Below are 25,826 nucleotides of genomic sequence, written 5' to 3'. Positions count from 1 at the left end.
GGCCTGAGTGGGTCACATTTTTGAACGCCAAACCAACTACACATTTTAGGCACACTTTCTGGAAATCTGAGTGAATTCCCCTCTCCTGTGAAATTACCCCGATTTATCTGTCTCACGAACGGGGTTGCGGGCTGGGCAGCAAGCACGCCTGTGGCGTGAAGATCGTTCCCAGTACGAGGTGGGGTCCACACAGCAATTCTGGACAGCGTCCCCCCGACAGGGGGCACAGGAGGCCGGGCAACGAGACGCGGACACACACGTCCACCTGCACGTGCCGTGGCTTCCGGTGTGGGGTTTTGGGACAACAATGTGTATTTTGCCTCCCAAATGTGACAACCGTAGGAGGGCGGGTGGGTGAACAGTACTCATATTACAGACGGCTGAAAGGAGAGAACGCTGATGTTTAAATCTATAATTTATCATGAAAGAAATAATTTTTCATGGAAAAATGTCCTTTTAAATACTTTTTTTTTTTTTTTTTTTTTTGCGGTACGCAGGCCTCTCACCGCTGCGGCCTCTCCCGTTGTGGAGCACAGGCTCTGGACGCGCAGGCTCAGCGGCCACGGCTCATGGGCCCAGCCGCTCCGCGGCACGTGGGATCTTCCCGGACTGGGGCACGAACCCGCATCCCCTGCATCGGCAGGCGGACTCTCAACCACTGCGCCACCAGGGAAGCCCTTAACTACATTTTTTAAAAGCATACTTTATGACGCTCTTAGGAAGCTCAGCTGCCGTTATCAGAAGTAAAGCAGACCCACTGACGTGCAGGCAATTTAGAAGAACACTTTTCTGGAATCACGATGACACCATCGCCGTGCAAACTGCAACGGTGCGTTAACCTGTAAAATGATTCCCAGATGAGCATCCAGAGAAAAGTGAAATGAAAATAGAGCTGATAAATCTAGACACTTGATGATTCAAAAAATATAAATCTTAACCCTGGCACCAAGTTCAAAACCGCCAGCATCCACGACACCCGTCCTCTTTGGGGCACGTTTCCAGCAGCCTGACTTGTAGTTCCTTGGGGCGGTTACGGACAATTCAGCGAGTGTGGTGAGCACAGCCTCGCTTTGGGTCATGATCAACAGCGACCCTGCAGCCTGCAGACAGGCCCCAGCTCCTCCGTAAACGCGGAAATCATGCGGAGGTCTCTTACAGCAACAGCAGGGCCCCGTCTCTGGGAGCCCCAGCAGCGAGCTCAGAGGGTCTCCGTGCGGCGTCCAGTCAGCGGCGTCTTCTCTAAGCAGCAGGAGAGGGTCTCCAGTCTCACGACTGGTCAGGATGACTTCCAAAATGGGCAACGGGCATGGCTGGCCAGCGTCTCCTGCAGGACAGCTCCCTTTTCACCTCAATCCATCTCGATCTTCTGCCTAGAGAGGGCTGCCTTAACCACCCGTGACCACTGGCCGTGCACATTCTACGAAATCATCTGTAAGAACAGGCCACACTCCTGAAGAAGAGCAAATAGATTTTTAAAAAAAATCAACGACTTAGAGCAATATTTTTACATTCAAAGTATTTTTTCACAATCCAACTTTTATATTTCAAGAACTCAAATGATTTTAACTTTCTATAGCCTGTGCTCCACTTAAAGAATCGGCTAAAGTGACCCTCTTCTGCTCTAGCCAGACCAGGGTTGGCAAGTGCTGGTGTGCTTGTGTGGAGCCGGCCCTGTGAGGACCGCCCACCCTTGACCCCGCCGGGAATGTGCACAGTCACCTCCTGGCCGGGCAGAGGGAGCCGACGGTGGGCGGGGCTGGGGGGGTGGGCATCCTTCCCTAACGGGGCAGCGCCCACAGCTCAGCAGGCAGGCAAACGCTCCCCGAGTCCTGAAATGTTTGGGGTGGGGGCCGCAGCAGGCGTGCATGCTCAGGTGAGCAAATGGAGGCTGCGGTCTTCCGTGAGCTTCGGCCGTGAGACGGAACAGCCGCTGCAGCCACACGCGGGGCAGCGGGCCCCAGTGACTGTCCTGCTTGAGGTCTGCCTCAGGGCCTCTGCACGTCCACTCTGAAATGGCTTAGTTCGGACAACTGTCTTCCTGACTTTAACTAAATATGCAGCTGTATTTTCTTTTGTGTGATTTACAAGACATAATAAAGTGACTACTAGTCACTATGATCACCACCCCCGCCTCCGGAGGGGGTCGGGCCAGGAGTCAGCAGATGCCGTCTGCCCCGGGGCCTGCGCTGCCATCACTGACCCGTGGTCCGGGGTCAGAGACGTGCGCGCCCGCGTCAGTGCCTCTGGCCATCGCCTGAGTTCCGACTACTTCTCGTACCTTCTTCATCATAGCTGGACACGTCATCTGCAATCATATTTCCAAAATCTAGCAGAAGGTTCCAAGTGTTTCTTGGGATTGATCTTTTGCGATGCTTCTAATACACAAGAGAAAAAAACCACCAGACTCACGATACAGACTTAGCTCTCAGGAGTTCTACTGGCCTGGCTATCTCAGAACAGAATTTGATAAGGAATAAGTACCGGAACAATACTGTCAAAAGTTAAAATAATAGCGCTTTGGGTAAACACTAAGAGCTACATAATGCCAATGTGCAGATGTAGAAAGCAGACTTATTTAAACACAAATTAAAATAAAACTTTAAAAATACAAAAATTATAAACTTATTTCAAATCAAGAGGCAGCACTTTTAATCTCTTCACCTAAGCCCCAAACCAATTCAGAAACAGGGCGGGCAAGTCGTATTTTGATACATTTATTTTCCTAAATACCAGGGAGTTCTTTGAAGTGGACACTTTTCCGGAAATGTCTCGGTAGTTCCTCGGTACTTCAGGTGCAGCGAACACGTGCAGGATACCCGCCCGCAGCTCAAGGGGCAGCCCCGGCCCCGGCCCGGCCTCCCCTTTATCTCCCAGAGGCTCCCAGCTCATAAGGCAGCAGGTGCCGCTGTGGGCCCGTCTGCACACGTCACAGGCACACGGTTCACAGACGGCTCGCCAGCTCATCTCACACCTCAGAACACGCGCGTGACCAGCACAGTGTGCTCTTCTGCACCTGCCATCCCACGTGAGCCCTGTGTCCCTCTGCCGCGTGGCGTTCTGGGGTCCTTCCCCAGGCTGCTCCAGGAGGGCTTTCCCACACAGCCCCCACCCCACCACCCGGTGGAAGGGCTGCTCCTCGCACGCAGTGGGCGCCTGAGCAGGACAGCACGGCCACCGCCCGAGGTCAGGGCGGCCCGCACCCTGCACGATCCCCGCAGCCGCAGCCGAGACCCCGGCCCGAAGGACCCGCCCCCCCAGGGCCAGCTGAGCCCCCCACTCCTCCCGAGCGATGCACAGGACATCCGGGGTGGCCCCAGCCCGTGAACACAGCTGGGGGGGGGGGGCCGCTGGTGGGCAGTCCAGAGGACGCAGCCTCGGAGCAGCCGGGGCAGAGCCCCTGGGCGCCGCTTTCAGCTGGTGGCAGAGCGTGGCCGCGGGTCTGCTGCTTGGTGACTTCTGCGCGAGGCCCTGGTCCCACAGTGCCCGCGGTCAGGCCCTCAGTTAGTACGGAGGCCACCGCACCCACTGAGCCCTCCCGCGGGGCCCCGGCAAGCAGGAAGCCACTTACCAACAAAAGGATGTTCCAAAGATCTAAAAACTTAAGCCTTCCGGAAAATACCAAATTCCAATATGCGACGGCCATTTCTAAGTCTGACAAAAAAAGGGAAAGAGCAGTTAGTGAATCCCAGTTTCTTTTTCCGCTGCACAGTGACCACTTCTCAGCGCGCTGGTGTTCACTTACTCAATAACCATCAGCAACCTTACCCAGGAGTGACACGAGGGCTAATGCGTTCAGAAGTGTTCCTGAAGTTGTGTGTAATCTAATTTTGTAACTCCGGGGAAATGTCTTTTAAAAAGGATTTGTTGCAAATTCCCTGGCGGTCCAGTGGTTAGGACTTGACACTTTCACTGCGGTGGCCCAGGTTCAATCCCTGGTAAGGGAACTAAGATCCCGCAAGCCACGCAGCACAACCAAAAAAAAAAAGGATTTGTGTACTATGTTATTTGGACATGTAAGTAAGTATCCCCTAATTAAACCATTTCAAAGACTCTCATTTTCTTATGTATCGGGCTTCCTTGAAAGCTGAACCGACCTGGATACTATCAACACATATCATTTATTTTTAAAAAATAGCCCAATGCACTTTCTAAGTGATGAACTACAAGTTAAAAACTCATTTAGAAAGGAAGGGACACAGTGCTTTCCAAATAGACCTGTCTTGCCACTTAAGAACTAAAACAGAATCTGATTCAAAAGTCGATCATATAAGTACTATAAAGACTTGCAACTTCTTGGGACTTCCCTGGTGGCGCAGTGGTTAAGAATCTGCCTGCCAATGCAGGGGACACGGGTTTGAGCCCTGGTCCGGGAAGATCCCACGTGCCTTGGAGCAACTAAGCCCGTGCACCACAACTACTGAGCCTGTGCTCTAGAGTCCACGAGCCACAACTACCAAGCCCACAACTACTGAAGCCTGCATTCCTGGAGCCCATGCTCCACAACAAGAGAAGCCACCTGATGAGAAGCCCACGCACCACAATGAAGAGTAGCCCCGACTCGCCGCAACTAGAGAAAGCCCGTGTGCAGCCATGAAGACCCAACACAGCCAAAAGTAAATAAATAAATTTATTAAAAAAACCCAACAAGCTTAAAAAAAAAAGACTTGGAATTTAAAGTCAAGACAATTAAGCATGTTTATTTGGTCACTAGTCAAAGTCAACGTCCTCAGTTTTCATTTTTCCTTGGCTGGAAGGTAGCGATGATTTCACAACTTCTGTACAGACCGACGCTGTGGGGCTCGATCGTAAGATGGTGTCTTAATGCAACATGAACGCGACGCTGTGGGGCTCGATCATAAGATGGTGTCAATGCCACGTGAACGCGACACTGTGGGGCTCGATCATAAGATGGTGTCTTAATGCAACGTGAACGCGACGCTGTGGGGCTCGATCATAAGATGGTGTCTTAATGCAACGTGAACGCCATTTCAGGGCTGCAGTAGAGGATGCTCCCCGACCCACCGTGCTTGGAATACAGACTCATTCTCTGCTCACTGCCAGGTTAGTACTGATTTCTTTCTATATGATTGATACACAAGTACATCAAGGGGCTGAGAAGGTTACTTCCTAAAGCTGACAATAGTTAACCATGTCGGCGAGCGCTCATCACTGTCGGATGACCAAACAGTCATACTGCAGTAATGCTTACGGGTGCACACCAGTTAGATTAATGTGAAAAGCTGATGAGTAAACATTTAAGGTAACAACTTCCTTTAAATGCAAAATACTCAGCTAATCACTTTTCAGATTTTTACCTAAATCTGGTTTGGTTCCACCTGGACAAAAAACTATTAAAGCTCTGACCTGAGCTTTCCAGGGTCAATCGTTAACACTGGATGAGCAAAAGAATCTATGAGTAGCAGCCAAGTTTAAATAAAATGCCTCTGTTCCCTGTGTGTTTAAAGTGCATGAGATGTTCTCAGTCTGAAATAACCTGGAGTCTTAATCAGAAAGAAAGCAATGGTCAGGAAATTGCAGGAGCTGGTAGAAGGGAAGGCTGGCTGGACCTTACCTACGGGGCCCTCGGCATTTACGCCTAGACGATTAGTCCCGTCCTGCTAAGTCTGCATCCTTATCACTTAGGAAATCTATACTCAATGCATCTTAATGATGAAAAGTGTCACATTGAGAAATGGAGGTAAACCTGGGGGAGAAAGAAAAATAAGTTTTTTGGCAGATATTAAATCTAGTTACTTTTAGGTTCGTTTGGTCCGAGAAACCCCTCTTATAAAGTTCCCGATTTGTATGTTTGCAAACCACACAACTAAAGTAGAAGTGTGCATTTTCAGAGACCTAGCATCACTTACATAAACACGCCGAGTGCTGTCCTGATGGACCTGGCCATTTGCAGAATAACAACAACAAAACTCAAAATTACAGAACTTGAGAGCTGAAATCAAGAATAAAAGCTACTCCAGTGACCATAAAAGGAATCTTCACAGCACCTATATTCTTTCCAATAACCTCTTAAAATCCTACCTCCTGAGTAAGAAAATGTTTAGAAGGTACTCCTACTTAAAATTTTTATCTGTGATACTCCCTTTAGAATTAGATCATAAAGATGTTCCTTCTGTCAAAAAAGGGTCTTTGGGCCAATGTAAAAATTAGCTAATAATCATGAAATTTTACTTCCTCAAAAATTATGATTTTTCAAAGCCAACTGATTCCAGACTCTAGCCAGTATAAAACCATGCTAGGCTTCTTACCTCAAAACACGGAGTCAAGCTTTAATTATCTCCTCTTTTAGCCTATCAGTTAAGCACAGGCTAAGGAATCATCACACACAAAACCATACAGCACATGCACATCTTAACACACACATAAGCAGACACAGAAACCTGAAGGAAAGGAAGGGTTCATCTGTGGGTTTTTTTTTGATTACCCCTTTCCACTGCTGTCCATGCTTTTTCTAGGAATTATAGGAACACTTGTATCAATCTCTTTAATTTATATTTAACCCTTCAGAGGACAGACCATGTAATATACTTTGGAAATTGTAAAATCAATTGTTCCATTTGGGGTTTGCAGCCATAAAGTTCCTCATCTTGCTTTATTTTTGTTAAAAAAGCCCTCAGAAAACCTTATAAAATAAAATGTATGTGAAATGTCCAGGTATCTAACCATTTTATATTCCTTCAGTTAGTCTCACGAAGCAAAGAAACAAAATCAGTAACTGCTCTAATTCTCTAGTGAATGATTTTTTAAAATAAATTTATTTATTTATTTTTGGCTGCGTTGGGTCTTCATTGCCGCATGCGGGCTTTTCTCTAGTTGCAGTGAGTGGGGACTAATCTTTGCTGCGGTGCATGGGCTTCTCATTGCGGTGGCTTTTCTTGCTGCGGAGCGTGGGCTCTAGGCACGCGGGCTTCAGTAGTTGTGGCTCGCGGGCTCTAGAGCGCAGGCTCGGTAGATGTGGCGCACGGGCTTAGTTGCTCCATGGCATGTGGGATCTTCCTGGACCAGGGCTCGAACCCGTGTCCTCTAGCATTGGCAGGAGGATTCTTAACCAGTGAGCCACCAGGAAAGTCCCTAGTGAATGATTTTTTATAAACATGTTATTTAAGTGTCTATAGGTATAAAAATAAATAAGACAACGATTTTTTCCTCAGTAAAGGAATTACAGGATAAACTATAAATTTCACCTTTTGTGCTGCCTCATGCTACGGCAGATCTATTTAAAATAGAGGCTAAACGTACTAGGCTCCGTATTGCCAAAGTGCTTCAAAATGCTCCGTACCCTCATACTGAATTTCTTTGAAATTATTCATGCAGAAAGAAAGTAAATTTTAAAACTTTCAATTAGGTAATGAATTGAGACTGTCACGCAGCACTCCACCGTATTCATATTTTATAACTTCTATGCGCTGCTGACGGTAAATGTTTGGGCTGTTTCTTGTTTTCTGGTCACAAAGAATGTTGTTAAATGGTTTCTGGACATGTATCCTGGCACACAAGTGAATGTGTTGAGGCAGACACCCACCCATGATTTCATGAGTCTTGTTAAACAGTTCTCCACGCTGACTGCCCACCAGCGCCGCTCTGGAGCTGTCCTGGAAGAGTTGTCTGGAGCTGTCCTGGAAGAGTGAGCTGTGTATTCTCATGTGCACACTGCCATGAATGAGGCTGAGCGCCTGCCTGTATTTTCACTGGCCATATGGAATGCACCTTTCGTGAAGGCCTTGGTCAGGTCTCTTGCCCATTCTCAGTTAGGTTATCTTTTTCTTGTTGTTCTGCGGGAATTCTCTACATATCAGGGACACAGGCCTTTGTCAGTTGAGTATCTCATGGCTCCCACCCCTCACGTGGAAGCCTCTTCACTTCTCGATGCTGTTTCTTGGTCAGAAGTTCTTATTTTAGCGTAGCACACTCTACAGTCTTCTCTACAGTGATTTTTCATGCGTTTTACAACCTGTCCTACTGCGCGGCCATAAGGATGTTCTCCTGCATTATTTTCTAAAGGTTTCTGCCTTCGGCCTTTCACACTGAGATCTACAACCCACCTGAACTGACTTTCACGTACGGTGTGAGGCAGAGATCAAGATGCATTTTTTCCATACGACCAGACCATTCTCCCAGGACCATCTGCTGAAAAGCTGTCCCTTCTCCGCTTCTCCAAAGGGCCACCTTTCCCATAAATCAAGTGTTCCTGTAAACACGGATTTGTTTCTGGGCTCTCCATTCTGCTCCACTGGCCTATTCATCTAATCTGGCCCCCAATGTCATGTACTCTTAATTACTGTAGCTTGAAAAGTCCCATGTTATGCTCTGAGATAATATCCACCCCCTCACTTTTCTGTTACTGTGATCAATTACATTGATCTACTTTGTAATGTTAAAAAAATCTCGCATTCCTGGACTACAACAAACGTTGTCATGACAAATTAGCCTGGTGTTTTGGTTGATTTGTTTTGGGGGCTTAATTTATTTTGCTGAAAATTTGTTTAGGATTTTTGGATCTTATGTTCATCATAAGCATCTTTTGATTCTTATGACTGGGAGTGGCCTATAATTTTCCATTCTCAAAATGTCCTCTCTAGGCCTTATTATCTAGGTTGTGCTGGCCTCAAAACATATTGCGGAGTGTTTCTTCCTGTACTACTCTCTGGAAGGGGTGGTGTGAAATTGGTGCTATTCTCTTTATTAAAAGCTTGGTAGGATGTGCCAGTGAACCAATTCTGGCCAAGAGTTTTCTCTTTGAAAAGATTTTAAATTATGGGTTTAGACTCTGTAAGAGTTATGGAACTATTTCTTCATGTGCCCATTTCAGTAAGTTGTCATTTTTAAAAGAACATCTCTATTTCATTCAGGTTTTCAAATTTACTAACATAAAGTTGTTCATAATACTCTCATCCTTTAATCTGTAGGGTCTATAGTGATGTCCCCCTTTCATTCTATATTGGTTATTTGTTATTCATTACTTTATAAGTGTTCACATAACAAGCTTTTGGCTTTACAAATCCTTTCTACTTACAACTTTTAAAAAATTTCATGAAATGACTGCCTGTTTAAAAAAATTAATTCCTTCTGTCAACACTCTTAACTTCCTGCTCTTTTCTCTGCTTGTTAAGATGGATGCTTTCCTTACTGATTTTCAACTTTTCTTTCTAAAATATGCATTTAAGAAGCTGAATCCTGCAAGTTTTCATATGCAGTGTTTTATCATTCAAAATACTTTCTAATTTCCACTGTAACTTTTCTCAACCCAAGGGTTATTCAGAGGTGTAATATCCACACTTATTTCAATCTGTCTTTTTGTTATATTCCTCGTTTAATTCTATTGTGGTCAGAAAACATGCTCTGTATCATTTCAAGTCTTTGAAATTTGTTCAACTTACTTTACGGCCCAGTTTATGGTCAATGTTTATAAATGTTCTATGTCTTTTTGAAAAGAATATGTATTCTTCAACATCAAGGGAAAAGTTCTATCTCCTTTTCCAAATCTTCTATTTCCTTACTGATTTTTCATCTACTTATTCTACCAGTTGGTAAGATGTGAGAATTCCCCACTTTGCTTGTAGTTTGTCTCTTTCTCTTTAGAGTGTTAACTTCTGCTTTAAATAAACTATTACCCTCTTGGTGAAATAAAACTTTTATCATTAAGAAATGTCCTTCAGATTCCCCCTCCCTCCCTCCCTTCCTCTCCTGCTTCTCCTTCTTTCCTCCATCCCTCCCTCCTTCCTTCTTTCCCTCCCTCCTTGCTTCCTTCCCTCCTTCCTTCCTTCTCCCCTTCCTTCCTCCTTCCTTCCTTCCTTCCCCCTTTCCTCTGCTCTTTAATTCATTAACACATAACTTTCCCCTCCTTGTTGTCTCCTCCATGTATATACTGGTTGGTTCCTCTTTGTCAACATGTCTCTAGTTGAGACATGATGTGAGGTCTTCTGGAAATGTGATACCCGTTGCTAAATACCATCCTGCTCTGCCTGCCTTGGGCTGGAGTTGGGGGAACTGAGAACTCAGGGGATGTGCATCCACAGCTGAAAATGACCAGGAACACAGAATTCCAGGGCCTTAAGAAGGTGGAAGCAGACCCATCCTGGAATAGAAGATTAATTGTGCATAAAACCATGGAGATGATGCTGACCAGACCATTGCAGGACCAGTCTGAGATGATTATGGGAGCTGACTGTGCTGTTCTGCATGTAGCCCCCCCTCCCAGCCTGTATACACCTGAGACTCCCTTTTAAAATCTTTGTTCCCTAACCAGCAACTTGGAGATGGTCTGAGGACACTAGTCCACCATCTTCCCAGGTTGCTGGCTTCCTGAATAAAGCACCTTTTATTTTTTCAAAAAAAAAAAAAAAAGAAAGAAAAGGATATGCCCTTCATTATCTCTAGAATTACTGTTTGCTTCAAAGTTTGTTTTAATATTAACAGCCACGTCAGCCTTTTTTTGGTTAACGTTTGCATAATGTATCAGCTTCTGTCCTTCAAATTGTTCTGTGCCCTTATGTCTTAGTTGTATCTACTGTAGACAGTACACATGGTAGTTGACTTTTTAAAAAAAAATTTTTAATTTTATTTATTTATTTTTGGCTGCGTTGGGTTTTCGTTGCTGCGCGTGGGCTTTCTCTAGTTGCAGCGAGCAGGGGCTACTATTCGTTTCGGTGTGCAGGCTTCTCATTGCGGTGGCTTCTATTGTTGCGGAGCACGGGCTCTAGGCATGTGGGCTTCAGTAGTTGTGGCACGTGGGCTTCAGTAGTTGTGGCTCGCGGGCTCTAGAGCGCAGGCTCAGTAGTTGTGGTGCACGGGCTTAGTTGCTCCGAGGCATGTGGGATCTTCCCGGACCAGGGATCAAACCCATGTCCCCTGCATTGGCAGGTGGATTCTTATCCACTGCACCACCAGGGAAGCCCCACGGTAGTTGATTTTAAACAATCCATCTAACATTTAATTCACTTACACTTAATATAATTATGTAAATGCTGACATTTTCAGGCTTAAATCCTCCATTTTATCATGTGCTGTTTGTCCTGCCATAAACTAATTTTCCTTGTGTGCTTTTTTTTTTCTTGGATTCTTTTGGATTGAATTTTAAAATAACTTTACTCCTTGCTCTCTTATTTAGGAATTATATGTAAATTATAATTCTCCTACTGTTTTTATAGTCATTATAACATATACAAAGAGCGAACAAATATTTTCCCACTGTTTTACCCTTTTCATTCTCCTAAAAGCATCTTTTGATAAGCAGAAGTTTTTAACTTTGATGGAGTCCGGTTTATCAATTTTTTCCTTATGGCTAGTGCATTTTATGTCTTCCCTGAAAAAGTGTTGCTTAACCCAAGGTTACAAAGATAGTCTCTTAATGTTTTGTCTAAAACTTCACGGTTGTCAGTATCTCGTACAGGTCTACAATCTAGCCCCAATTAATTTTTATATATGATGTGAAAGAGGGACCGAGGTTAAATTTTTTCAGCTTTACCCAGTTGCTTTGGCATCATTTGTTGACAAGGCTCTTTTTTCCCCCATTGAAATAATAAAAGCTGACTAACAATCTTGCAGTAGATGAACAGAGTAGTAAGACTTCACTAATTCATTTCAAGACTTACTCTAAGGCTACAGCAATTAAGAATATGTGGTGTTGGGTTAAAGACAGATAAAAAGACCCACGGAATACAGGAGAGAAGATCCACACAGTGTTTTGTCTTTAAAAAGATGTCAAGGTATTTCATAAAGTTTATTCAGTTTACCTAAGAATCCTGCAGCCCCAAGAAAGGATGTAGAATTAACTGTTAAAGGCAGGTGTTCTCACCAGTCAGGAGTTAGCAGGCAGGAAGACATGTGGAGAAATCACAGCAGAGCAGACACGAAAGCCAAAGCGTTTCTAGAGGTTAGTGCTGTTTAGACTAGAAGCAAAGTCCTTCACATCTCTAAAAACAAGGTTATCTCCACAATATAGTTCACTAATACACTCATCATACTTTTGTTTAATATTTTGAAAAATAGTTTCACCTTTAACTGCTCCTTGCGGTGTAGAGAGAGAGCAGTCCACCAACCATCATTAACTTGTAAGCTAAACTTATGTTCTGTATACTCCAGATAAGAGGGCCTGAGATTATCTAAATCATTTTGGGAAGATTCACTCTCAAAATCTTTAAAATATACTTTTTAATTTATGATACTTTATAGGATAATAGGAATTTAAAAATTTTACTTGTGGGCTTCCCTGGTGGTGCAGTGGTTGAGAGTCCGCCTGCCGATGCAGGGGACACGGGTTCGTGCCCCGGTCCGGGAAGATCCCACATGCCGCAGAGCGGCTGGGCCCGTGAGCCATGGCCGCTGAGCCTGCGCGTCTGGAGCCTGTGCTCCGCGACGGGAGAGGCCACAGCAGTGAGAGGCCAGCCTACTGCCAAAAAAAAAAAAATTTTTACTTGTACATCATATTTCTAGACAACGTCTAAGAAATGCCATCAACTGTCTCTATAAGAAGCACTTGTTTCCAAAATGTCCCATTTTGGGGAGACTTTAACAGGCGGGACAACCTGTAGTCCAATGCCTACGGAACGCTTCTTTAAGAGGTCTTTCCTATTCTAAAACTACTGGTAACTCATCTAGGCTTTCCTAGGTGAAAAGAACGCAGAACACATACGCTGTTACAAATTGTTACAATGATACCTTTCGTTTGGTTGGCTTTATTCAATACCAGGAATGTGGTGAGATATTAGAAATAAAGTCTCATAGAGTTTAACGTCACAACAGACACATGGGTTTAGTGAAAACAAGCACGCTGTCAGCACAGCCTCAGAACATGTTTACTTAAGGCTTTTGAGCTCCTTCCGGAGCTAAAAATAAGTGAGTTTAGGTTGTCAACACTGAGCTATCAGAGTAGCAGCAAGTCAGTTTTTACACACCTCCTGAAACAGTAATAAGCTCAGTGATTAGAAGAAGTTTATGTACTTTCATTTACCTCTCCGACTCATCCAGCAAGTCAGAAACACGTTACGGTATGGATGAAGCTTTTATCCCAACCCTGTAGGTAGAACAGGGAGGTGTTACAAGCAAAAAGACAGAATGACATTTTATTAATGCTTAATACAGCAACACAACAAATTATACATGGAGCACACAGTATTATGAGATAAATTAAATGGCTGAAAACAAACCAGCAAAAACACCTGGATGTCTACCGTCAATTCAAAACTGGAAGGAAAAAAATTAAAAGGAGAAAGTGTTGCAAAAGAAATTAATCTGAATAAAAACACTGAACAAAACTTTAGCTGGAATTTAAAAGAAAACCAAAGGTTTAACAGTACAAATGCATCAGAAATTTGTAAACTATTCAAGGGACATAAATTGATACGAAGTTTACAGGTTGCTGAAACATGATTAATGTTGAAAGAACTTTCCTTTCTGAAAAAGTTTAAACTGAGACCAATTTACTTACCCAAGCTCTGTCATGCCATCTACAAATTCTTTTTGCTAAATTCACATAGAGTCGCGGCCCTGAATTTCCACACTATACCCAAAACAGTGATACTAGGCTTAAATCTAGGCTTAAATCATCACAAAACTTCTGAATTCCATCAATTCCAATTTTATTTTCATCTTGTGGGTCTGTAGTTAAAGTTAAGGGGAAAAGAAGTTAAAAATTTGGATATTTTGAAAAGCATTACTAAAATGGGTGGTAAGAATCATATCTCTACTACATAGTTTTGGCAAGTGTGTTTCAAACACATCTATCAATGCACTGCAATTTTCTACCATATGTGAAAGAAATAGCAACAAATAATGATTTATCCAGAAAATACTCTTTATTTTTAAAATCTAGGTTCCTGGGTTTTTAGGGGGGGAAAATCATTGAAACTTCTTTGAAGACTTCATCATTAAGAAAAAATTAATTAATCTCCCTAAAGTAAAATAAAATTTCAAGTTTACAGAATTTTACCTTGCCCAAAGGCAAACTGCTACGAAAAACACTGTAAAGCATTCAAAATATTTTAAGTTTTTATCACCACCTTGTCAAAGCAAAAGAAAGATGATTTTCTTTTAAAAGTGATTTCATTTGCTACAGTGCTAATACTACTGCACAATACTCATTCTTCAGTTGTTTAGTTTATGCATCCACGTTTAACAGCTTAGAAATTCAGGCTCCCCCCCGCCCCCCCATCCCCCCCGGCAATTTCTAGTTTAGACATAAAATTAAAGAACTTAGCATTTCTCCATGGGAAAATCAAACCGTGAAATCCATTAAAAGAATCAGCAAGGCCTCACCAAGCGAGGCCCTGTGACCTCAGCCTGTGTCTCCTGACCGGCATCACAATGACAGCCCACCTGCTGCCGTAGAAGGTGGGAGAAGCAGGCCCGCGGCACCTTCCCGCAAAGGAAGGTTAAGTGCAACAAACTCTTCCATCACACGAGATCGAACTCTTAAGTGCTCAACGCCACGTTTATATATACATATGTTGTTACCAAAGAAGAACTGCTGACCTACCTTAAATGAGCAAAATCACACAGACCCTTCCAACTCTACGCTCCTGTGTCCGTGAGAACCTGCCGCCGTGGGCTCATAGGACAGAGGTTCCCACACACCTCCTGACTCAAGCCTGCGCTCCTAACACAACAGACCTTCAGGATAACAGAAAAATGGGTCTACGATGCCCTCACCTGATAACCGTCCTGATAAACTTCACATATAATAATTTAGAATGCTTTAAAGTAGTCTGGAAGCACTCATTCATTTGTATACATTGTGTAACAACAGTTGTTCTATTTGTCAATTGGCTTTGAACTATACATCTATGTTTAGGGGCCAAAATGACTGTACCATATGTCTACTTTAAATGACTAGAATTGCATGAATAAAATTAAATGATAAGGGATGAAGCTTAAAGACTAAAGATAATTTTCACATAAAAATATTTTTCCAAAGGCAGCTGCACATATCTGAATAACTTTTAGAATCTGCATAGCATATGACTTACAAAATTAGCTCAGTAATTAACTTAGCCAAAAAAATTTAAAGCACACTGAAAACAATGTTCATTTTTGGAGAACTACAACAAGTACAAATCTGTTTTTTAAACCACAGAACATGTTTCTGAACCAAGATTTTTTTCTTTTTAATGGAATGCAATTTTCAATTGATTTTTTGGATCTAGATAGACAGATTATACACAGTATTTTCAAAAGTGAAAAATGAAAATAATAAATAAACAAGAACTTAAAGCCAAGGGAGTTACTCTGTTTGTGTTAATACTTGTTTAAATGAGGGATTTTATTTTTTAAGTTTTGGAAAGATAAGATTAACCTTAGAAACTGCTAGAAAAAAAAAAAAATCAGCTCTTGAATCGTTGCCGCCTCTCCCATTACAGCACAGACCTGACATTTGATGTGGAATCTAGAGCCTGCTGAGCAGTCTGGACCTGCACAGACTCATCACGCAGACTTATTTTTGCCGCATGACTGCATTTTGATAGGGAAAGCTCCACTCTAAGTGCCAATTTCAATGAAAATAACAACTGTCCCCAGCTGACAACACAAAGGTTTTTTTGCCAAGAGTTTTTCCAGAAGCTTCTGCAGCTGGAGCTGTTCCAGGGCTCCAACACCAGCACACGGTGTTAAGGGCAGGATACCTGTACCCTCGCATCAGAATTACTCTTACGAGTCGGTATCGTTCTGGAATGGCCTTCTCACCACGTATTCCTGCCTACGTGCAAGCGCTGGGGAGAAGTACTGTCTTAACAAGTGTAGCCACCTGGCCTGGACACCAAGCCTCCGAGCAGTGACCGTGCGCAGCCAACCGTGGGCACACGAGCCTCCGCCCAGGCCACGTGCAGGAGGGCTCGCTGCTCATCAGTCCTCAGACTTTTGTGCAGCTGAACATCTGCACGGGAAGGGAATGCACGTCGGGGGCCCTGGGACACAGCACGGAGACTCCAGCACAGCCACCCTGCTCCCTGGAGACGCACGCACTCGCCACTGCGCCCCTACCTTTGTACCGGTTATACAGCGGCTCCAGCATCTTCCTGTCCACGGAGGTTCGCATGGAGTCCTTGTGGAACGAGGCCGGGTTCTGGAAGAAGCTGTCCGTGGCGCGTCCAGTTTCCACTCACTTTGGGCTGAGCGCCGGATGACAGTTCTCTCACCAGCCTGAGTGAATGCCATGAGCTGGAGGACCTCGTCCTTCTGAGATGATTTAAGCTTATGCTGTGGGAAGCAAAAGAAGCAGGAAAGCCAATGAGGCCAGTCCAGAGAGCTGTTTCAGCTCTATCACTAACTCCTATATTGTAACTGGACTTAACTTTTCCTTGGGTGACCGGACTTCACTTCAGAATTACAGGAAGACAAAGCCTTGTTTTTCATCAGTTAAAAAGACTGCACAGCCTTCTGAAAATTCAAACGACAGCATCTACACAGTAACAAATATACAAAGTCTCATCTCCCCCGAATTAGAAGAATCAATGTTTTATACAAAATACATTTTGATCTCTATCTGGTTCACTTTGCAAGAAGTAGGATGTTAATTTTTTTCTAAGTCTCAGTGAAATCCCTCTTTATAACACATATGTACCCTCTGATGAAATGCGGCTAACCCGAGGCCTGACCACATCACCACAGCCCACCTGGGGGTCCTCCTTGGCTTCAATTAATTTCAGGCCCTAACGGCCAGGAGGAGGACCTCATGGTTGGAAACATCATTATTTTAAGTTTTTCTCCGTTTAAAATTAGCAGAACACTGATGAAAACAAACACACATAACAAAGAATTGTGTGAAAAATAACTTATACAAGTTCCAGCAGCAGGCGCAAAAAGCCTGTTATGGTTAAATGAAGGTGATACTAATAATGAGAATGTCTGTGTACATGAGACAGAAATAAGACGGAAAGACAGGGCAGAGGCTGTCGGTAGGTAGTAAATAACAAAACCGCCATGTAACAGTACTATATATAGCATATAATGAAACCGAATAGCATTTTCATGTTTCCAGGTATCGGATGGTTAAGGTTTTATTTATCCAAGGTAGCCTGATGAAAACAACAGCAGAAATGACAGTCATTCATTAATTTCTGTAAATCAAAACAGACTCTGTAGTCTACTGGGTGCTAATACTTTAAAAGATACTTTACACAATAATATGATAAGGGGAAAAGTTTTACTTAAAATGATTTATACCCAGTCTTGTTCAAAAAAAAGATGAGTTTATAGAAGCACACAGAATAAATTATAATTTACATAAATATGTAACTGGAAAACATACTGTAGATGAGGAAATCAAGCAGAGGAAATAAGGAAAATAAGAAAGCCAGAGATAAGACACAGACACGCACACCATATATATGAGTTGAAAGTGAGCTGAAAATTAGGCTCTGAGCTTCTCAGTTGCCAACGTGAAGAAGAAAAGAGGATTAGCTTCTCAGTTGCCAACGTAAAGAAGAAAAGAGGAAAATCTGTTTTCATAAGATTTAAAGACCCACCAGTGGCCCAAAAGTGGCCCAGCCCCTCCTGGCGCTGAGACTGGAAGGAATTGGAGACATGAAATGTCCCCTTTGTACCAGACCAGCTCCTCACCAAATGCCACCAGTGAACAGCAGAGCAAGCTTGCAACGCTTTTTGCTAAGGCCTCCCTCAGTGCCTGCTGGTGCCAGAAGAGCAGGGACAACTGAGCAGAAGTTACGCCACTGCAGTCCACACACACTGCTCTCCAAGTGTGGCTGGGGACACCGGGGGCCTAAGACCTGTCAGGGGTTCCGCGGTCACAAAGGTATCTCCAAGTGCCTCCAGCCGTTACCCACTTTCTCACTCTCACTGGGGCACAGCAGAGGCTTCCAGAGGCTGCCTGACTGGCGACATCACAACAGACTGAACACAGAAGATTGGAGAACCTAACGTTGATTAAAGATGTTTGCAAAAATGTAATGTGAATATATAACGGGTTTACTATTGTTATTTTTAAACACAGATATTTTTAAACTTTCCATTTTAATTTCTAATATGGTAAATACCAATGGCTACAATCCCAATAATTTTTTAAAGTGTATAGGGGGGCTGGGACTTAGAAGTTTGAGAAACACTGATCTAGAGTAACCCAGGGAATTAATATTTTGGCTACTTAGAACAATGACTGTTGATCATTTGGGGTCCTGGGTCCCTTCTGGAATCTGATGACAGCATGGATCCTTTCTCCTGGAAAACGTATGCGGTACACATGTGGGCATATGGTTTGGCACAGAAATTCAGGGTTTTCATGGACCTTTTAGGACCATCCTGGCTTCTCAGAGGCTGGGGCAAGGTGGAACTCGGGCTAAGAACCCCGGAGCTAGGTCAGGAGGTGCTGGTCTCTGCCGCAGTGAGAGCACCGCGCAGACAGGTGGGCGAACTGTGCTCCACGCGGCTGCATTTACAAACCTGCAGCTACCCAGCGACTGCAGCCTACAGTCCGGGTTCCAGGGGCACACATAGAGTGCATATTCTCTACCTTATTTCCTGAAATTGAGCCTTTGAGAAAAACCAAAGAGTTCAAGGTTCTGTTCTCTGGGAAGATTAAATTTTGCTCAGTGCGGTCAGATGCCAACGGCTTTGACAGTAAACTGACAAAAGACAATGCTGGCATCTTTGATGACACCGATGGCTTCCCCAAGGGAGGTGGGCAAAGCCAAGGCTTACCTCAGACACCTTAAGACAGTGACAGGTGTTCGACCCCAAAATGGTGCACCGTTCAGAAGACCCATGACATGTTCACTATGGAAACTGCGATCAATGCTAGATTTTAACATTCTGTCAGGCTTGTGAAGGCAGAATTCGGTACATACATACAATGAAATTCATGGAGTACTGATATATGCTACGATGTGGGTGGGCCTCGAAAACATCATGCTGAGCAAAGGAAGTCGGACACAAACGGTCACACGCTGTGAGGTTCCATTCGCGTGAAACGTGCAGCACAGGCAAGTCCTGAGACGGAGGGCGGGCGGTGTGGCCAGGGGCTGGGGGAGGGAGGCACTGCTGACAGGTGTGGGCCTTCCTTCGGGGGATGAAAGTGTTCTGGAACTAGACACAGGCAGCGGTAGCACAACGCGGTGAAGGTCCTACGCACCACTGGACTGTACACTTCTAAACAGTTAACTTTATGGTACGTGATTCCACCTCAAAAGAATCCACCTCAGCACCCTGAGACTCTCCAAGATGAGCCAACAGAGCAACGGTTGCTCAGGTGACAACCATTCAGTCGGCAGATCCCCGCCAAGGAGATGCTGCCCAGCACCTGGAGGACAGGACGAGGTCCCATCTCGAGGTCCCTCTCCTGACAGCAGCCGCCCGCAGCCCCTCCTAAACCGCGGCCAAGCGGCTACACGACAGTATAACGGGGAGTGCTTTCCGGGAAGCCTAGGAGGAGGGAGGCAGGAGGAGCACGTGGCCCCAGGCCACCCAGAGCGCTCTGAATTGTCACCGTGTGAGTTACAGAGTGGGGGAAGTGCAGATGATCAATCTATTCCAGGTGGTAGGACCTGTCTATCCCAAGACAGATCCTACCCCCTGGAACCGCGAAGTGGCACAAAGGTGCCGGTTCTGCATGAGCAACCGCAGCCGTGGGTCCAAGCCGAGCCCAGAGCAGGTCTCTGGCCAGGATGAAAGGGGAGGGGATGGTCAGTAAAGTTCCAATGATTCAATGTTACCCCTACGGTGATTAGAACAACAACCAAGAGCTAAATCTAAAGACTATATGTGCTTCATGCCCAAAAGGGACAAAGAGATTCAAGTTGCAATTTGTAAAAAAAGGGACCCATGGGCTTCCCTGGTGGCGCAGTGGTTGAGAGTCTGCCTGCCGATGCAGGGGACATGGGTTCGTGCCCCGGTCCGGGAAGATCCCACATGCCGCGGAGCAGCTGGGCCCATGAGCCATGGCCACTGAGCCTGCGCATCCGGAGCCTGTGCTCCGCAACGGGAGAGGCCACGACAGTGAGAGGCCCGCGTACCACACACAAAAAAAAAAGACAAAAAAAATCTGGACACTCCAGGAAAAACATCAGATAAATTCTCTACCTCTGGAAAAAGTCTCAAACATTTTAATTGTGACCTTGTAAAAAATCACCCATGTGATCTGGGCACCAAAACTGACCACATACAAAATGAAAATGTTATCCTTAAAATGCCCTTCCAGAGACACTGAATACAACAAAATCTCCTCTTAGGGTCAACTTACAAGGGGCTGCCAGGGCAACCACACTGACCCAGTTCGTGCCATCAGTTCAGTCGCCTTGACGGTTTCAGGTACAGCAGGCGGGGGTGGTGCATGGAGTCACACCAAAGTGCCCCCTTTCACTCTCCTTCCTCTCCAACCTCTTCAGCAAGTCAGGCTCCTGCCCACCCAGCACCTTCCCCTTAAGAGCTGGGGCGTGTGGTCTCACCGGCCAAGGCGGGCGCACTCGGCCGGGCAGTGCAGCTGCTGCCCCGGGGCCGGCACGAGCCTCCCGGCTGCACTGCGGACAGCCCGCTCCTGGTTTCTGGGACGACCTTCTCGAGCCCTCACGTTCCTCTGACCGGCGCTTCTCCATCTGCTTTCTTGCCTGCTCTTCCCACCCAGAAGGTTGGTTCTCACGCCTCCCCTCTTCCTGGCACATTCCTCCTGGACCATCTCTCCCCGGCCTCCCACTACCACGAGGACAAAGGCTGCCATTCCTCCCTGTGACCAGATGAGTGCCCATCACAGCCTCCCGCCGCGGCTGCCCCCTGGCTCTCTGGGCTCCGCGGGGCCCTCTTCCCATTCCTGTCCCTCCCACCCCACACGTGCGCCGCGCACATCTGGCTGCCCTACTCCCACTCATTCTCGAGAGTTCAGCTCAGCTCACACCGTGCTGCCGCGGTCAAGCCTTCACTGGCTGGGCATCTGACACCCCACACCCCACCCTGCGGGTGCCTGGAACCGGTGCCTCTCCCTGGCACTTATCCCACCTGTAATAATGTAGCTGCGTGTTCAGTGCCCGTCTCTCCTGCTGGGACATCGTCTCCATCAGTACCAAACCCACGTCCGCTTGCTCAGCGTCGAAGCCCCGGCACCTTGCACACCACCTCGCTTGCACGCAGAAGCCGCTGAATGTACTGAATGAACACTGAAACCCTTCAACTACCATGGTTTCCACGACGTTTCAAAGTAACTGTACGTTTCCAGAAAGCCCGCCCTCTCCTGGTCTCCAGATCTACGTCTCTAACCAACTAGATCCCGCTATCTCCCCCTCCTCACAGCATCATCTTTCCGTACAAACCTGCGCTTCCTTCTACAATCCCTAGTTTGGTCAATACCATGACCGTCTGCTCAGACGCCCCAGCCAGGCCTGCACAGCCCTTCCTCTCCTTTTCCTCCTTTTCTGAACGGCTCTGTGAAATTCCCCACCTTTCCCTCCTCTCATGCCCCTTGTTCCTACCGACAGTCTTCGTTCAAGTCTTCTCTTCTTGCCGAGCTATTACCGCCGCTTCCTAGCTGGCCTCCCCGACCCGCAGTCCTGACCCCCTCCCATCCAAGTCTTGTTCTCCGGACAAAAGGCGATCGCTTCGCACACACCCCTCCTTCTCAAAGACCTTCCAGGCTCCCGCCCTCTCCTGGGAGACTCTGCCCTCCTCGACGGGGAACACGAGACCCTGCTCGGGAGCCCTGCCATTGTCGACCCTGAAGTCCACGTTCCGGCCGCTCTGAACCAGCGGCAAGGCTCAGGCGCGATCCGGTCCACCGCATCTCCCGGCAGGACGCCCGCCTGCCCGGAACGTCCTCCCTCCGGGGTCACCCGGCTGCTAGCGCTCCCGAGGAGGCAGTGCTCGGAGTCCCCGGCCCGCTCTGTGCCTTCGTCTCGTCAAGCAGCACCGCCGCACTTGGGTCACCGGTCCGGTCCCACCTGCGTGCTCCCCGCTGCGCCTAAGGACTCCGCGCCCGGCCCTGCGCCCCGACCGCCAGTCCCCGACCCACGACCTCCGACCCCAACCCTCGGCCCCAGCAGCGCCTCGCCGCCCCCCAGTCCCGGATGCCCGGGAGCAGCCGAGAGGAAGGCGAGCCGCGGGCCACCTACCATACTCCCCGCGCTCCCCAGCTTGTCGCCGGCCCCGGCCGTCTGCGCAGGCGCCCCGGCCCGGCCGCGCCATCCCCGTCACTGTCCTCAGCCCCCGGGACACCCGCCCAGGGAGGCGGCAACAGGTCAGTCCGGGCCGGCGGGACTCCAATTCCCGGCGTGCACTGCGCCGCCCGGGGCCGCCGGGATGCAGGCCCTGCGGCGCCTCCGACTCCCGGCGTGCACCGCGCCGACCTGGGGTGGACGGAACCCACACCCCGCCTCCTTAAAGGGGCCGCGACTGCCTTTGAGCCGCGTCGGCTCAGAGGGCGTTCGAGAGAGCACTGCGGGCCTCCTGGGCCCTCCCCGTGCCCGACCTCGTCCCCGTCCTCGTCCCCGCCTCCCGGAAAGGGATGCGGATAAGCCGGATAAGGTCTTCCCCTCTGGAAAGCCGGGCCCAGGACGCGGCGCGGCCGGAACGTCTAGGTGAGCGTTCGGCGCGGGGCCCCGGGTCCGGCCTGAAGCGCGGCCCTCGGGGCTTCCCTCTCCTCCCCTCCCTTCCCCTGGGGTCTCCCCTTCCCGTGGGTGTCAGTTCTTCTCCTCCCCGGCGTCTGGTCTCCCCTCGGGGTCTCTCCTCCCAAGGTCTCCTCTTCCTGGGAGTCCCTTCTCCCCCTCCCCGGGAGTCTGGTCTCCCATCCCCCTCCCGGGTCTCCCCTCCCCGGGGGTGTCCCCTTCCCGAGGATGTCTTCTCCCCCTCCCTGGGGGGGCGGTGTCTGGTCTCTCCTTCCCCTCCCTAGAGGTCTCTCCTCCTCCTTTCCAGGGGTCTCTCCGCCTTCTCTCGAGGTTCCGTCCTCTTGGCCTCACTCAGCCCCCGCCCGCTCTCTCTTCCTCCGGGCTTTGCGCCGAGAGCGGTGCTGCACCTGAGCACCCTTTACCGGACCCCGCACCTGGCGGCGGCCCCGGGGTTGCGGGGAGGGCCGATGGGGGTGCGGGCGGGAGCTGGCGAGGCTTCAGACACCGCGGGCCACTCGGTTGGACAGTCTACACTCTCCCGGCGCCTGATCCTCGGGTCAGATCTGCGGAGGAGCCGGCCCTCCACGAGCCCCTGGGGGTCCTGGCTCTGCGAGCCGCTCCCTGGTTCCCGTCGGACCTCACCCGTGGTCCCCGTTCACGGTGTCGTCCAGGTGTCAGGCGGCCCCGCCAGGTTCCAGGTCCCCTGGGAAAAGGACGCACGACGTGAGCCCCGAGTTTCCGCGTGATTCGGGGACAGCCCGTCATCCAGCTCCGGGGAGCCGCTACGAGGAGGGGGGCCTCGTGGAGGGTCGCTGCCTGTCACGGGGACAGGTGTACCCGTGAATGACTCTAGCGCTTTCCTAAGGGTGGGAAGATGCAAGGATCCGGTCTGTAAATGTTGTTCCTAGAGTGTAATCGTCGAAGGGCCTGTTTTCCCAAAGCGCCAGGCCTCATTCCGTCCTGGGCCTGCGCTCCCCTCGGGCTGCGCTGTGTGCGCCCGGCACCCCATGGCTGGCCGGGGGAACCGGATGGCGAATAACGTAACTGAGTTCACAGCCTTTTTATACGTTTTTCTGACCATTTTTTCGGCCAGAGCGGCATACTGTCTTACTGGTCCCAAATTTCTTTTATAATATAAATTTTTGAAAAGACAGTGTCTCAGTGATTGGATTATTAACGGAATACTGGGTTTTTGTACAGTTTAATTAACATTAAATACTTTAAAACTTTTTATTGTCCGTAAGAATTTTCTTCTTTCCTTCCTCTCCCCCTTTGTTCAGCTCATTCTCCCATTTTACTGATTAGAAGTGAACCATAAATTGTATTGTAAGTGCTTATAAGTGCTTATAAGTGCTTTATCTTTTAAGAAGTAGACTTTGCGTCATCTGACTTGTTAAAGTGTGAAATAGGCTTTTCAGGTAAACTCCCCCACAGATTACATTGAGGTAGATCGCTTCCACTGGGGGTTTCTTTGCTTCCTTCGATCTTTCCACAAGTTCCCCCCTTTGTTTCCCGTTTTGTGCCTGGCCTGGAAGTTCTGGTGGCATCAGGAAGAGATACTGCAAACAACCCTCCTGCTTTCCTTTTTCCAGAGGCCCTGCACCCGCTAACCCTGATCCTGCCCCATCCAAGCGGCTCGCTCTGGAATTCCTGCCTGGAGCTCCCATACCAGGTCAGCCACCCTCCCCCCTTTAGGGTCTGGGTTCAGCTGGGTAGACGGCGGGCCCCTAGGGTGGGCTGTCCCGGGAGCTGTGTCCCACCTGGTCCTGATGGCCTCTGCCCACAGACAGAGGCTGCTGTCAATAAACCACACTGACTTTGAGCAGTTGGACCTGCTAAAACTGAGGTGGTGGGTCTGGAAGGTCCTGAGGAAGAGAGACGGAGGGGCCTCTGGCTACACGTGTGCAGGAGGCTGGGGGGCAGGGCTGCCAGGTTCTCGCATTTTATTTTAGCCTAGTGTGTAAAGTAGAAAAACAGGGACGCTGCCTCCCCGCCCCCCATTCTCCGGAGGGCCTCCAGCAATGGTCTAGGGCTCTGTGGTCCAGCAGCGGGTGTCCCAGGAGAGTGCTGCACACCCTGCAGTCTTGATAGAACTCAGAGTGGAGGCGAGAGAGAAATCTTAACCTGGTGACTTTGCTCTGAAAAAACCTGGTCTTGGACTTTATTTTTACATTTTTTTTTGGCTGTGTTGAGTCTTTGCTGCTGTGCTGCTGCACACGAGCTTTCTCTAGTTGCAGCGAGCGGGGGCTACTCTTCGTTGCGATGTGCGGGCTTCTCATCGCGGTGGCTTCTCTTGCTGTGGAGCATGGGCTCTAGGCGCGCAGGCTTTGGTAGTTGTGGCTCATGGGCTTAGTTGCTCCGCAGCATGTGGGATCTTCCTGGGCCAGGGCTCAAACCTGTGTCCCCTGCATTGGCAGGCAGATTCTTAACCACTGCGCCACCAGGGAAGCCCCAGATCTTGGACTTTTTATGTAAAATTATTGGAAGTTTCTTTGTTTTTGAGTAGGCTTAATAATGAACCCATATGCCTTTTTATTCTGAATCATTTATTACAAATTTTTTTTCTTAATCAAATAATCTCATCGATTTTAAAGTTAGTTTTGGGATTCCTGTTCTGCCTTTATAAAAACAAGCAAAACCTCCTAGAAATTTGGCAAAGTTGGGGAGATATATTTTAATTAATATTGGAATATGTATAAATAGAAAGTTGTAGGAGGGAAGGTTTGTGCTCAAAGTATTGATTTTTGCTATCACACTAAATGAAAAGTAACCTTGGGTTTCACTTTAGTTGAGTCATACTGAAAACCTTTGGTTTTAGGGCGTTTCCTACTTTAAAATATTAAAATGTCATAGGCATGTTTGCCATGCTCTGCAGTGTAAACGGTGCACATTACACACAATAAGGGTGTAGTGGGAAACAGGAAGCACTTATATAGAGTTTTAAAAACTTTGAGATGATTATAGAGTCACATAAAGTTTTAAAAAATAATACAGAGAATTCCTATAGAATATACATAGAAAATCCTGAAGATGCCACCAGAAAACTACTAGAACTTATCAATGAATTTGGTAAGGTTGCAGGATACAAAATTAATGCACACAAATCTCTGGCATTCCTATACACTAACAATGAAAAATCAGAAAGAGAAATTAAGGAAACAGTCCCATTTACCATCGCAACAAAAAGAATAAAATACCTAGGAATAAACCTACCTAAGGAGATAAAAGACCTGTACTCAGAAAACTTACACTGATGAAAGAAATCAAAGATGACATAAA

General features: G+C 47.3%; 2 protein-coding genes across 21 annotated transcripts in view; one reads left to right on the top strand and one right to left on the bottom strand.

Moving 5' to 3' along the window:
* Positions 1–510: 510 nt before the first annotated feature.
* Positions 511–22,287, bottom strand: DCUN1D2 (defective in cullin neddylation 1 domain containing 2). 12 transcript variants are annotated; one of them, XM_033434989.2, is made up of 6 exons: positions 20,507–22,046; positions 20,201–20,283; positions 15,999–16,206; positions 3,569–3,651; positions 2,279–2,375; positions 511–1,450 (listed from the first exon to the last, which is right to left on the bottom strand). In XM_033434989.2, exons 1-6 carry the CDS (start codon positions 20,820–20,822, stop codon positions 1,386–1,388), a joined length of 852 nt encoding a protein of 283 aa, XP_033290880.1. In that variant the 5' UTR covers positions 20,823–22,046; the 3' UTR covers positions 511–1,385. The 12 variants fall into 12 exon arrangements, 7 of the variants coding, with proteins under 7 accessions (XP_033290880.1, XP_049556966.1, XP_049556968.1 ...); XR_004485208.2 differs by lacking the exons at positions 20,201–20,283; positions 20,507–22,046 and adding exons at positions 5,573–5,704; positions 12,968–13,030; positions 22,056–22,254 and having other exon boundaries at positions 534–2,375; positions 13,445–16,206; XR_004485207.2 differs by lacking the exons at positions 20,201–20,283; positions 20,507–22,046 and adding exons at positions 12,968–13,030; positions 22,056–22,252 and having other exon boundaries at positions 535–2,375; positions 13,445–16,206.
* A 129-nt stretch (positions 22,288–22,416) lies between these two features.
* TMCO3 (transmembrane and coiled-coil domains 3) overlaps positions 22,417–25,826 on the top strand; it is a 31,423-nt gene continuing 28,013 nt past the window's right edge. For 2 of the 9 annotated variants that reach the window (XM_033434971.2, XM_049701006.1), the window contains exon 1: positions 22,543–24,219. The gene's annotated coding sequence lies outside the window, so the exon portion shown is untranslated. Of the gene's footprint in view, positions 22,521–22,541; positions 24,220–25,826 lie in introns of those variants that run through there. The other 7 variants (XM_033434973.2, XM_033434974.2, XM_033434969.2 and 4 more) reach the window with 6 other exon arrangements.

The sequence above is a fragment of the Orcinus orca genome, chromosome 18 (genome assembly GCF_937001465.1).
Source record: "Orcinus orca chromosome 18, mOrcOrc1.1, whole genome shotgun sequence".
Taxonomy (NCBI): Eukaryota; Metazoa; Chordata; class Mammalia; order Artiodactyla; family Delphinidae; genus Orcinus; species Orcinus orca.
The sequence above is the reverse complement of the archived record's forward strand: the minus strand, read 5'-3'. Positions and strand labels throughout refer to the sequence as shown.

Excerpts from the sequence above, each read along its gene's own strand:
- DCUN1D2 (XM_033434980.2), bottom strand. The coding sequence starts at position 20,822 with ATGAGTGGGAGTAGGGCAGCCAGATGTGCGCGGCGCACGTGTGGGGTG. Across the intron at positions 16,207-20,200 it reads GGTTGCCCTGGCAGCCCCTT|CATAAGCTTAAATCATCTCA; the intron begins GTAAGTTGACCC and ends TGCTTCCCACAG. Across the intron at positions 3,652-15,998 it reads CTGGAGCCGCTGTATAACCG|ACTTAGAAATGGCCGTCGCA; the intron begins GTACAAAGGTAG and ends TTTTTTTGTCAG.